Source organism: Ictidomys tridecemlineatus, chromosome 9 (genome assembly GCF_052094955.1).
Source record: "Ictidomys tridecemlineatus isolate mIctTri1 chromosome 9, mIctTri1.hap1, whole genome shotgun sequence".
NCBI classification, from domain to species: Eukaryota; Metazoa; Chordata; class Mammalia; order Rodentia; family Sciuridae; genus Ictidomys; species Ictidomys tridecemlineatus.
In genome coordinates, this window is record NC_135485.1 from 123469230 (window position 1) to 123483229 (window position 14000).

The 14000-nt window shown below is 37.8% G+C and overlaps 1 protein-coding gene and 1 long non-coding RNA gene across 3 annotated transcripts in view; one reads left to right on the forward strand and one right to left on the reverse strand.

Moving 5' to 3' along the window:
* Positions 1-11347, reverse strand: part of LOC120892581 (uncharacterized) — a 133812-nt gene extending 122465 nt beyond the window's left edge. Inside the window, exon 1 of one of the 2 annotated variants that reach the window (XR_005737318.2) lies at positions 11211-11347. This is a non-coding gene — a long non-coding RNA (uncharacterized LOC120892581). Of the gene's footprint in view, positions 1-10103 lie in introns of both variants that reach the window. The other variant, XR_005737317.2, reaches the window with a different exon arrangement.
* A 3-nt stretch (positions 11348-11350) lies between these two features.
* Positions 11351-14000, forward strand: part of Gatb (glutamyl-tRNA amidotransferase subunit B) — a 79702-nt gene continuing 77052 nt past the window's right edge. Inside the window, exons 1-2 of the mRNA XM_005337600.4 lie at positions 11351-11574; positions 13541-13691. Of these exons, the coding sequence (XP_005337657.2) occupies positions 11399-11574; positions 13541-13691 (327 nt within the window). The 5' untranslated portion in view covers positions 11351-11398. The remainder of the gene's footprint in view (positions 11575-13540; positions 13692-14000) is intronic.

A 14000-nucleotide genomic window follows, 5' to 3' on the forward strand; every position in this document is an offset into this window, starting at 1 on the left:
ATCCCTAATTTCGGAGTTCCCATTCATAATTCAAGAATCACTTATATATTTAGGGTGACAGCTAGCTTTCACACATCACCCTGAAACAGGAAATGGAACATGGGGAACCTACTTCATTATAATAACTATGCCTTTGATCCAGAAACCTAGTGTCTTGTCTTAGGAAAAAATAAATATATATTCTTAAAAAATGTAATCATTTGGGCTGGGGTTGTAGCTCAGTGGTAGAGTGCTTGACTCACACAGATGAGGCACTGGGTTCAATCCTCAGCATCACATAAAAATTAATAACTATAAATTAAAATATTGTGTCCATCTACAACTAAAATTTAAAAAAAATTAAATGTAATCATTTATACCCTGTCCCATCCTACACCATCACTCTCATGGTATTAACTGAAACTTATCTTCTGATGGCTCCCGAATTTATATTAACAGTTTTTAGAGTGGTATTTTTCACTATCTCTGAATCTTATCCAAAAAGATGCCTCACTGATATCTCAAATCCAATGTGTCCAAAACTGCACTTAGTATCCTCTCCTACACAACTGCATATGTATCTTTGGAGGTGTCACCTCTACTTAGTCATCTCTGCTAGAAACTGGGTGATCACTTAAACCATGTGACAGTACAGGAGAGGCAAGAATCAGACACAATTTCAATATCTGTAACTGGAATGACTGAGAATGGTTTATCATCAACAGAAAAAGAAGTCCATGGAAGGAATACTATGTTCAGGAGGGAAGATGCTGAGATTGTGGACATGTTAATTTCAAGGTGCTAGCAGGGCATTCAGGTGGAGATTTCTAGCAGTCAGTTGAAAATGCCACTGTACATGACAGATTGTTGATCTTGGTTACAGAAATGAAAGCTTGAGAGCTTTTCTGAAAAGTTTAAACTGTGGTTTGACAGAAATCATACTGTTTCTAAGAGGGAAAACACTCAGAAGCATTCAACTGTGGAGGACAAACCATCAGGGAGGAAGAGAAAGAGTAATGTTGAGGAGAAGGAGTAGCATTGGAGCATGATTTTTTGACCACTTAAGGGACAGGTAGTAGAAGTCAAATTTTTGTGGTAGGTCCTTGACTAGATGGTTCTTCAATATGTAACTTCTTTCTCCTTTACTTAATAAAATCTCTTTCTTCTATTTCCTGTATGTGTGTGTGTGTGTGTGTGTGTGTGTGTGTGTGTGTGTGTGTGTGTATGTGTTTCCCTAGCCTGGAAGTACCTGTATGGGGAAGGCAATGTGGAGGACAAGGGCCTGGGTGTAGGTTTTTCACTCCATTGCTTTAGGAAGGCGGACAGTAAGGAACAGACTAGCAGAAAAAGTTTTAAGGCTCTGTCTGTCCTTTTTTATTTGTGCATCAATGTGGCAGAGTTGACAGCCTGCCTGAGAAAGGCTGAAGGGATGTGTATTCTGCATGTCTGAAATTTATTCCTTTGGCTCTGTAAGATGTGACACTGCATAATGGCCATGAAGAAATAATTTTGAACTTCTGACTATCTTGGCAAAGGTTTCAGAAATACATATGGACAGAAGCTTCTGGACATTTGCAGACGAGCCCTCCTTCAGTGTCTGTCTTTGTAGGTTTGCTTTTACCTCTAGTCCTATGGCTCTTACCTTTGCTTTTTCCTGTTTTTACTTAGGAGATAAAAGGCCGAAGTATATTCAATTGAAGGAATAAAAAATATTAATGTAAGAGCAAGTCATCATTATGACACATATCAATTCCTCAACTCTGAGGCAGTGCACAGACACAGGGCTCTGGGTATTAACCCAGCCAGGATTAGAGGGAAAAAAGGTCTGGAAGATTCTGGATACACACAGTGAAAAATATGAGTTGTCACCATGCAGTGGTTCAGCATCCTCATCTATAAATTGACAGAGAGGTGACATTAAAAAAAAAACAAAAAACTCCTTCCTAGGAATGATAACTTGCTTAAATAGGATTCTAGGAATAAGCTCCTCTATATCTATTACCTTAAACTTCAGATATATTTGAGGAATTATTCATTTCTCATTGAAACAGATTTTGACATAAACACATTTTTATTTTAAAATACTCAAAGTGGGAAGATCTCTTTTTTTGGTTTGGTTGACAACCACTGATTGAGGCTTTACCATGGACCAGAGGCTAGAGTGGGAGGATCTTTTGAGTTCATAAATTTAAGCTCAACCTGGGAAACACAGAAAGATAGCAAGATATTGTTTCAAAATAATAGGAAGAATAGTAATAGTGAAATACTTGAGATAACATGATCAATCCAGTTAAGTCTCCGATAAGTTTCTGGGCAGGAGCTGGGAAGTCATCACATGTTAAATTTAAACTTCATATAAGGCCTTCATTTTACCTTGATCATTTTTCCCCCTTGAAAAGTATAATATGGTCAGAGGGAACAAAAACTCAGAAAACACCAAAGCCCAGATCCTACTCTGTGAAAATTGACTGTGCTCTGCCCTAAAGTTGCCTTCTAAAATGAGCTCCCAGAAGAATGCCAGTCAAGAGGTCTGTCAGGAGCCAATTTTTATTCATTTATCAGTGTTTTGTGAATCCTCTGAGAAAATTCTTAGGAGTTGTACTATTGGGAAAAGAAGAAAGAGACTGAAAATGTGGATCCAGAAATTCCCCAGGGTATGAGGCATTCGTGGCTTAGACCTCAAGTATTTTTCCCTTAAGGAAGCACTCAAAATCACCTATAGTTGGAATGCTTTAAAAATTGCCTAGTTGATGGTAAGTCTTAATGGGATAAGGTTTCTTTGTTATCTCAGTGATCATTACACTATCAAGGTCTAAAAAAAATAGCTTTTCTATGAAGTTTGAGAAAAATGAGTAATCAAGCACTATTCTGCATTCCTACACATGTATAACCACACACAGATGAAGTCACTCTTAGGAATCTGGTTACAGATTCGGAGAATTACAGAACTAGAAAATACTCAAGGGGTCATCTCTTCCAGCATCCAGAGCCTCAAAGGTTGTGGACAGTAAGGTATAGGTCAGCAGCAAGATTAGCAGGCTATGAAGACCATAGAAGATATTTGGGGCATATGCCAAACACCCATGCACAAGTCTGAGACAGAATGGAGGATGTGCATTGATGGCTTTCTTCACATCTGGAAACAAGATTGCTGATGGTTCCCAGTTTTACCCAATTGGGATAAACGTTTTCTTAATTCTTGTACAAACAAATAAACCAGGAAAGGGTTCTGATTTGTACTACCTGGATTTGATAGTTCCTTCCTTCAGGACCCAATAAACCATGGTCGAGGAGGAGGCAGAAGCACAGTCAAGCTCACAACCTGTGCATCTGCACAGGAAGGGACACCTATGTTTAGAAGAATTCTATGTTTGGCTTAATGCTCTAATGTTGCCATTTACAAGTTCTTAATAATTTTTTAATAGAGGATCCTGTATTTTAATTTTGCAGTGGACCCCACAAATTATGTAGCCAGCCAGTCCTGGCATGGAATAGTAGTTCTGCAGCCCCTAACCTAGCTATGTGGATTGCATGAGTAAGGACAAGGAAATCATCCCCAGGAGCAATGAGTAAATGGTGGCCAGTACAGTTATCATATTTCTGAGAACTGAAAGGTCACCAAAACAAGAAAGGCATGATTCTTATCTTCAAACAATCTCAATCTAGTATGACAGATTTTCTTTTTAAAGGTGTGATTCTTTAATCCCAACAAATCCAAATGAATATATTCATCTCGAGATTGAATAGGAACTGCCAACTGCCAAAGGAAAGGGGTATAACTATTACAAGAAATACAGGAAGAATGTTTATCTGTATTTGCAATATCACAAAGACTAGCTTTGTAAATCATACTCTAGTCTATGATTACACATGGAATTAGGAATCTCGTGTCCAACACAAGTGACACCATTCTAGCATCAGGACTTACTACTACAAACTGGTAAAAAAATTCTTTCTACCAAGACCCATAAAGAATAGAACAAAAAAGGTGAGCCCCAGAGTGGTACTGTAGCCTCACGAAAACCCAAACAGAGTATAAATAGAAAGAAGTTGAGCAAAAAAGAAAAGGAAGGAATGGGAGGGAGGAGAGAGACAAGTTGACTGTGTTCAGTTTCTCAAGGTACAATCATTTGTCCAGGAAGGCAGTGTGAGTGGAAATTGTAAAATAAAGGGTAAGCCATATTTAGAGCAATAAATTTTATGAAATGTTAATTGGATTTACTCTCAGAACTCCCCTTTTCATTATTATGTTTAATACCAAACACTAAAAAATTAATCAGGAAATTCCATCTGGCCAACAATTCCAATTTATGAAATTCCTTTTGCTTCTGAAGATTAAAAGCAATCCCTTGGAGTGAACTGAACATTCCAAGACAGCCCTAAACAGCCCGAACAAAGACTCTAGAGTGTCATTTTCTTTTATATTGTAACATCTTTGAGTCACTTGCAATCTATAAATAAACTTGCATTTTACAGAAATTCCTCTACAAAAAGCAGCACCATGCTGGAATTCAACACATGAGACTATTTTTAAAAGTGTTTTGATTTTTAAAAAATTAATTATAGGCCCTAAATAACATAGGAGTTATAACTTGGCTGACTACAAGTTTTGTGTTGCTTAACAACTCTTTAAAACAATTCTGCTACATCCATGCTTTAAGTTTGAGTTAATGTTAATTTAAGATTTTCTGGATTATGGGGGAAATGGAATCAGTAATATTCTGAAATCAATGTAATACTTACATCTATATATATTGTTGTTGTTGCTGTTTTTAGATCCCTTGGGTCTCCCAAGGTATAAGAAATTACTTAGTAAGATGAAATATTGATAATAAAGTCTTTCTTTTAAAAGCTCAAGAAGAGAAAAGCAAGGAAATTTGTGGGGCAATGTTTATTTTACCAGAAAGGTACATTCCAATGCAGATCTATGAAACAGTAACATTATGATTAATGAAAACTGGACATAAATATATTTGTCCTACTGGACTTATTAGTTGATATATATATTTAATTATATATGTATATATATTTTTAGGTTGTTGATAAACCTTTATTTATTTATTTATTTTATATGTGGTGCTGAGAATCGAACCCAGTGCCTCACACATGCCAGGCAAGTGCTCTACCACTAAGCTACAACCCCAGCCCCTTATTAGTTGATTTTTAAATCAAAGGATAACAGAGGAGAATTATCCCTAGATGTAGATCAGACTTACATGCGACTATATACTTGGCAAGAATTATGGTCTTTATCTTACATAAAAAAGACACAGATAATATGATTTAGAAATTGTAGTATTTGGGAATTTTAGGCCTCTGCAAGTAACTGTTAACTGCCCTTTCAAGAGTATGTGGTTTGAAATAACAGGAAGAAAGCAAATTACTCAAGGAAGAAATCTATTTCTGCCTCTATCATAATTGACAAGGATTAAGTGTCGAGGCCCACTCAGGTTTTTTCTCTAGAAAAAATATCTCCAGGTGGTTTTCTCCTAAGAATTCCTTTGGAATAGAGCAGACATAAGCTATAGTAATCAGAGACAGAATAAGACCTCAGATACATGACTCTTGTAACAAAAACTAATTGATTTTCTGTAATTTGGCCTGTCTTGCCACATTATATTTCAGACAGAGTGAAAATTACAACTTCTAAGCCTGCTGGTTTTTGACAATTGGGAATAAATCACAATATTTTTGAAAGAAGAAAGAGTAAACAAAACATTTGATTCAATGATGCCATAGAAATCCAACAAAAACATACACTCCATTTTATTTTTCAATTCTGTGGACAACATCTATTAACTTGCACAGTCAGAGACACAGTTCATTTGATCTACTGCACAATAGACACAATGCGAAGGGATATTATCACTTTGAAGCAAGTGACATCTTATATCTCTGTTGGATAAAGAGAACACAAGAGCAAAAGGCTAAGCCTAGCAGAAGTTTCTAGAAAGAATTTAAAAGGAATATAAATCAAAAGCAAAATATCCATGGTCTTCCTTGAGGAAGTGAAGTACTATTGAGTATCCACCATTGCTATACAATGGTTGTTCTAAGCAATCAGATCCTCTTGTGGTTCCCAAGGACCTTCAACTCCTAAAATGGTAGTCAGCCTACAGAACTAAGCAAGATAAATATTTTCTTCCTAAATTCAAGATTCTTCATTTTGACATCTGCTAAGGATTTTAATTTGAAAGACTGTAAAATGTCAAAGTGACTCTCATAAGTTGTGAGACATTTCTTGAGATCGTGAGAGTTCCATTGGTAAGTAGAATACAATGAATTTATTTAAAAGTTATGTAAATTTTTCAAACTCAAAGGCTCTGAATCACTGAAAAATGTTTCCCAAAGATGCCATACCAACATACTACAGTAGTCCACAATAAAGACCACAGCTTTAGAGAATGAACACAAATAGAATATTAGACTAGGTGGGCCCTTGTTCACTGGAAGTCTTTTATATAGGCTTACTTTCTTTTGCCTTTTGAAAAACACAGTATCCAGTCCCATTCTTAACACTATTTCTTTTTCATTTTTATGATATGTGAGAGGAGTTAAAACTACCTTTCTTAGAGCAAAGCCAATCAAAGTACACCATCAATACCAACTTGAAATCACTGTTGGGCCATCATCCAAACTTACTTTTGAATTAGAATATAGTCAGATTCCAAAGAGACATGAATAATGTCTGTGCTGGTCTTTCCTTTCCTAATTAGTATTCATGAACTGCTGGAATTTTTCTCCCTTCCCCTCTCTCTGTCTTTGCATTATCTCAGTAGTTGTATCGTTTGATTGCTGCTTGATTGTAATTCAATCTGGCGCCTCTTCATGGAGCACTACATTTCCTCTCGATAGTTATACATTAAACTGTGGTGACCCCAGAGGCTCCACCACTGACAAGATTTCAGCCTTTCTTGCTTTGTGCAGTTCATTTATTCTTGGTTCAAGGGCAGCCTAGACAGACACCGACAGACACTGATTACCTGGCAGGGTTGTAAGATAAGGTTTTCTGCTCTCTTTTGTACCATCCTGATGAACTCTGGTATAGTCCCCTCTGTTATCAAGTAGGAGTTCATTCATAGGGAGAAAGGTCTCATCAGAATCCATGTGTCCTAGTGGGATAGTTCTTTAAAGTCATACTGTTACTCAACTCTTTACACTTAAAATCAGGAGAACTGTCTGATACACAAAAACTTCATCTGCTTTGAAATCTAAAAACTCCTGAGTAGTATTTATGCATGGTCCTGAGTTTAAATAATGCTTAAAAGCACGCAGGAGTGTGTGTGTGTGTGTGTGTGTGTGTGTGTGTGTGTGTGTGTGTACATGCACTCACAAACTCTCTTAACTTTGAAAGCCAAATACTTGATTCAAAAAACACAAAAGGGAGAGCATCTTAACACAGCAGGGATTTGATCACATGCAGCCTCTAAAAACAGTGTCATGTGTTCTACCACCCATTACTTGCAACAAAGTATCTTCCTGCAAGGAAATGGTGAGTCAAGGGGATGTGTGCAGGTGGAGCTTTTTCTTACACATAACTCCTGTTTGCTCCCAGGGATGAGTCAGATTGTTAGAACAGACAACTGCCGGGAAAACAGCAAACCACCCCCTGAGAGCAGTTAGAAGAAGGAAGACCAGAGAGAGATTATAGTTCACCAGACAGGCCTGAGAGCAGCAATGTACTGGAATCATCTTTCCCGGATGGCACTTCATCTCTACCAAAGCATTGGACAGAGTGTTCTATTTCCTTGCATTGGAAAGGAAGAAAGAGTTATAGATTTCTTTGCCTCCAAGCAATCTTCTAGAGAAAGCAATTGTTCCCTCCACATCCGTATTTTATCAGAATCAAGACTTTAATGGAAAAATAAAAGGAAATGAATTCTGTTCTCCCAATTGCTCGGCAGGCATGTATTCCCAGTCTTTCTTTTCCCCCCAATGATACTTAACTGGAACTTAAAATGTGGGTAATTCTAAGAAGTAACTTGGTGTTTTCAGAATGCTTTTTCAAATACAGGACCTACTTTAGTTTCTTCCTACATGAAAATGATCCTGTCAATTTTTGTCATATGTCCATCATTTTAAGTGAATTGTTTTATTTTTAGAGAGAATTTATACTGGCCTAACTATCATCCCTTCCTACCACATGGCATGGAATTTCAACAGTAGACTGCTTTCTATAGCCAAGGAACAGATATAAACTAACAAATAACAGAGAAATCAAATTCACCATTGAATTGAGAAATACGAAGATAACCATCCACACTCAGCTCTGTTAGATTGCCAAGAGCCTTTATTCATTCTTCTGCTAAAAGTTTTTAAATTGTTGCCTTCAGTTCCATAGGACAAAGGTAGTTAACTGAAGAAAAGATTAATTCACACAAGTTTAAGACTCTTAAAAATACATACAAATACATTTTGAGATACATTGCCATGACAGAAGGAACTATTTTCTTAATTTCATCTGAAATTGTAATTTTCCCAAGAAAATTGTTTGCTTCATTTTAAAAAGCATAAACTTAGAACCACTAATATGTGTATTTCCTTTACACTGTGTGCACACTAATGAAGAACTTAAAAATCCTGGAATGCAATGATATCTTCATATTATTTACCCCATTGAGAAGTAGAGAAAGGATGAGAAAGGGATGATTACAATTAAACACAACTTAGATTTGGAGAATCTAAGATATAGATAGCTGGAGATTATGAGTCAAATAGAGAGGTGGGCCAGTCCATTCCAACTCTGACATTCAAAGACTCTCTGAAGAATATTAAACAAAATCAAGTATGTTATTTTATACATGCTTCCAAACTATTGCCATTTATAAATAACAACTCAAAATTCTGCTGTGGCTACATCTTTTAAAAAATTTGTTCTAAATCTATTTGTGCTATGTCAATTATGTGGATAAAATAAGAACAGAGAAACCCTTCCTGGAAAACATTTTTTTTTCTTTTCTTCTAGAAATTCTGTCCTGCTACCTCCTGAGCTCCTTGAAAATGAAAATCTCTGTCTTCCAGATGACAGCCACCTTGTCGGTAGAACCAAAATAGCTCTCTCAGCTAGAGAGCTGTCTGTCAGTAAGAGTTCTGACAGATATTAGATTTGGCACGCAGGAGAAGGGCAAGAATGGCCCAATGGAAGGAGATTTGAGGGGAGAACCTGACTAGCTGAGGGGCAAGGCATTTGAAAAACAATCATCTCCTAGATACCACATCAAGCACAGAGAAACCATCAGGCATTTTTGGAAGTAACACAAAATCTTGGGAGAACAGAGAGTCAGAAAGATGGGTGACAAGTTCCTATTTCCACCATTAGCTCTTGTAGGACTTTGAAAGGGCCATGGTTGGATAAAACATGCACAGACTGGAAGGTTCCATTTGTGAAAGGAATTGACTATGTTTACTTGCATAGTATTTTCTCTCCCTCTAGTGGTGGGGTGGGGGGCCTTTGAAGGGACAGCCTGTCACTACTGCAATACTGCTTCATGAGATGAATTTCCATTACACTGCCTTCTTTCCATAAAAGCTAGGACTGTCTTTAGGTGTGCTCTATCTTTTATGGTAGTTTTCGAAACACCCCCAACACTACTCCATATAAAGGAGTAAACTATCTTCTAAGTATGCTGATTAGTGGTAAGGGTAGTGGTAAGAAGGCAAAAACCTCATACTCTCTTTGACTAGAGGTGCAGGATCCCTTTCTCCTCCCTTTCATGCTGTGCTCCTGATCCCTAATCTGGGCCAGAAAAACCTGAGGAGTTAAGACAAAAGAGAAAGCAAACTCATCCACAGTAAAGGTGGAAAATATGGAAACTCAGAGGAGAGGGAGAGACACTAATAAAAAGCATCTAAAGTATAGATCTGAACCTGATATAAAGGGCAATAACTAGAGGTAAGTTTAGTCATTTGAAAATACTTCTGGTATAGCAATTTAGATCAGCTGATAGTGAATGAAAAAGTATAAAAAACAGAAAAAGTAAATTATGACCATTTTAAAGAGAGTAATTAAAATTTCCTACTTCCACATACCATAATGCCATAATTGTACAAAAGTATTAATGAAAATAGATCATAAATTGCAGTTGTCTAATCAACAGGTTATTGATTAATAATGGAAAACTTACCACTATGAAGTATGCACAACATGCAGCTTTTTTTTTTTCTTATGCTCTATACTCACAGCTAGGCATCAATGATGCCTACTTAACTTCTCTTGGATGTCTCCAAGGCAACCAAACTCCTATGTTTTCACTGCAAACCCGTTCCTTTTCTAGCTTCCTTATTCTCAGCGGTTAACTCCATTAGCCATCCAGTTATGCAAGCTAGAAATGCAGGGGTTACTCTAACCTGGCTAGTTTTCCACTGTCATATCTAAACCGTCCCTTAATGTTACCTTCTATTTCAAATAGATCAATTGGTCTTTGCTTCCATCACCACCTTAATTTCTCTCCTAAACTACTCCTCCGAACAGCATCCACTCTGTCCTTTGTCAAAAGCATTTTCCACACTACTTCATTCACCAAATACTTTTGAGAGGCCTAGTTTGGACTCTGGAAGCATCATGGTGAACAAAAGGATTTGTGGGAAACAAGATAAACATCAAATAATTATAAACTCTATGTGAACAATTAAAATTGGATGATAAACTAAGAGAGTGGATACTGTGTTCAAATACAAGGGATTAAAGCAGAAAAGTGAAAGAATTCGGCCGGGACGATGGTATCTGCTATCCAGCCTTCCGAGAATACAAGGAAATTGTTTCAGATGCTGGCCAAGAACAAAAAAAATGAGAAAAAGTTAAAATGCACATTAAGGTTCAATCTGTTTCCAACCACCTTCTGCTTAAATACAGCACCTTCTTTTTTGTATGTTCCTATCCCTAGAATGTAAACACTGTTAAGAGCCCAAACTTGTCTTGCTCTTTGCTATACCATTAAGAACTGTGCATGCAGATAAGTATCCGTTCTTTTAATGCACAAATCTGTATGCGAAGTGGGAGAGCCAACAGATAAGGCAGATAAGTGGGTTTGGAGTTCAGGAAGTTTCCCTGATGTCAAGGTCACTGGCTGGGCTCACAAGGTTAACTGGCTATGAAACCAAGGCCAGGTTTCCCAGCTTTGGCTCTCTGGCACCAAGCTCTCACGCTCACACTCACACACAAGCGCACAGCGCAAACCTCTTCAATTCCCCGCTAGGAGGAGTCACACCTCCCGACCCTGATACCCTCTCACCCTCTCCTCTATTTCTCTTTCCTTCCCCTCCCCGCCAGAGTTCCGGCAGCTTCGAGACGCAATGATCGCCGGGAATAGTAGTCTTCCGGTACAAGCCTGCAGAGTCTCAGTGTTTTTCAGAACTACGCTTCCCAGGGAGCCCTGCGGCAGAGGACGCTGAGTCACCTGACCCGGACTCTGGAGGTGCCATGGCGGCGCCCATGCTGCGCTGGGGCTGTCCTAGCACACGTTGGGCTTTAGCGGGGATTGGCGGCGGCTTTCGCCACCGAAGAGGGGCTTCGATTGGGTCCACGCCCAATCCGACAAGGGAACAGAGTACAGTGGCTCAGAAGCCCCTCCACACGGCCCAGAAGCTGAGGAAAGGGTATACCATTTTCATACTGTTACTGCCCGCCTAAGTGTGAAGTGGAACTGCGGCGCCAGGGAGACGTTGGCCCCTACAGCTCAGTTTTAGAGGTTTCAAGGGGCGGGAGGGTGGAGCCCTAGGGCCTGAGAACACAAAATGAGCCCTCTGTGAGTCCCGCCCTCATATACATACCACTGTCTTAATGTAGGCATATTTGGGAAACTTGGTGTGATGTAGCAAGTGTTTTCTTGAGCCGAAGGTTGCACAGACAGAAGAGCGAATTCGTTAGCTGTGAGGTTGGCCACACTAGAAGAGGAATCATTTAGCTGACATATCTTTAGCGCTACTATGGACTAACAGTGTTCTGAATGTGGAAAGGGAGTTTTTAATCTTACAAGCTATCTGGGGTATTGGTGGCTTAATGTCATACGTAATCAGAAAACACCAGCGATCTGTGGAGGTGTTTTATGTTAAATATGTGTGTCTAGACTTAGGAGGATGTAACCAACTAAGAGCGTCCCCTTTTTGTTATATAAGAATTTTGCTTATTTTGATAGATATTTCCTGAGCAGCTGTTTATGCTTTGCCGCATAAGATTTAAATATTTTCTTTTTAAATACAGAAACATAAGGTACGTTTCTAATATTTTGGGTTTTTTTCTTTGACATTAGCATTATTTTTGTTTTTGAGTTAGAGAAACAGAGGGAAAATGTCCAAAAGCATTTGATTTCTATTCTTTTCGTAAATTATATTGACTCCCTGTAAATGGAAAGTATATTTTTGTCTCACATAATGAAATTACAAAAATGCTTTGAATGATGCCTAAGATAATTTAGAGTTCCTGGTGAATTCTTAGTTTAATTCCTTTCACAAGATGTTTCCAAACTTTAAAAAGAAGGAATTCATCTTTTTGTGGTACATTAGGCATAGAACTTCTTGTATTGAAATGATTGAAACAAAACCCAATACATGTAAACAAAAATCTAAATAATATAGAAGATGTCTTGGGGAAAAGAGCAGGATAGGAACGTACATAAATTTGATATGGATAAGCACACTTATAATTACCGGGAGAGAGCTGTGTACCAACCCAACAGAATAGGGATGGCTAGATAAGAGATTATTTTAGCACATTGCTTCTTAAATTTGATAGCAGTCAAGCATAAACAAACAAAGGAACCTGAGATTAAATCTCAGAAATTTGAAGTGATTTGGGAGCCATCGTGGCCTGTAATCCCATTGACTTGGGAAACTGAGGAGGATTGCACAAGTTCAAGGCCAGCCTCATCAATTTAGCAAGACCCTGTCTCAAAATAAAAAGGGGTGGGGGATGTAGCTCAAGGGTAAAGTGTCCCCTGGCTTTAATCCCCAGTACACTCTCCTCCCAAAGTGCCACATCTGATGGTTAGTTTTTCTTTGTGAAATTTTTCAGGAGTATCATTTAGTGGTGATCTGTTATATCTGTGACACTGGTTGTTGTACCTGTAAGCCATTGTGATAAAATCAATTTGAAATATGACTTGAGAATTTCCTTTTTTAACTTTTTTTTTTTTTTTTGGTAGTCAAATCCTTCCATTTGTGTTAATTCTAGATAATATTTGAAAGACAGGCTTTCTTCCATTTACTCAGTGGTTCACTGATAGGCACCGTTAATTTATACATTGCTGCCTGGCAGTTGTCACCTGATACCATTTCTAAATTATATTAAGATGTCAGATTATTTTGTTCTTTGTAGCCTTCCTGTTTATGCAATGAATCTCCTAATTCCACATTGCAAACGAATTTATTTTTCCCATCTCATTTCAGGTGTTCAATATGAATTGCTTTTGATTTAGTCACCAATGAAATTTATACATTTTAAAATGTAAGGCTATAAAATTTTAATAAGTTCAAAAGGAAATTCACATTTGGGGTTTAGGCTTATAGAAATGTATTCGTGCTGACAGATGTAACTACTTCGTAACCATGATCTCTTTCTCACCAGTGAACACAAATGGGCAGCTGTTGTAGGACTGGAAATTCATGCCCAGATTTCCTCCAACTCTAAGCTCTTCTCTGGATCTCAAGTGTGTTTTGCAGCACCTCCAAATTCTTTGGTTTCTTTTTTTGATGCATCTCTGCCTGGAACTTTGCCGGTAAGGTTTTTATCTAATTCTATTTTCATTAGAAAGTGTTTAAACTGAACATAAAGATTTCTTTGTTTTAATATATTGGTAGAACTCAGGAAATAGTTGTTTAGGGGATTATGGATAAAGGGAAATGGGCTAAATGTTTTCTAAAGACCCATGTCTATAATTCTGTTTCTAAGTGAACTTTCATATGCAAATTCACTTGTTTCACAAACATTTTAGAATGCCTACTAAATACCAGACATTGTCCTGTGAGCTGGCTCAAAAAGATGAGCAAAGCTCTCTGCCTTTAAGAAACCCAAAGACTAGTGGGGG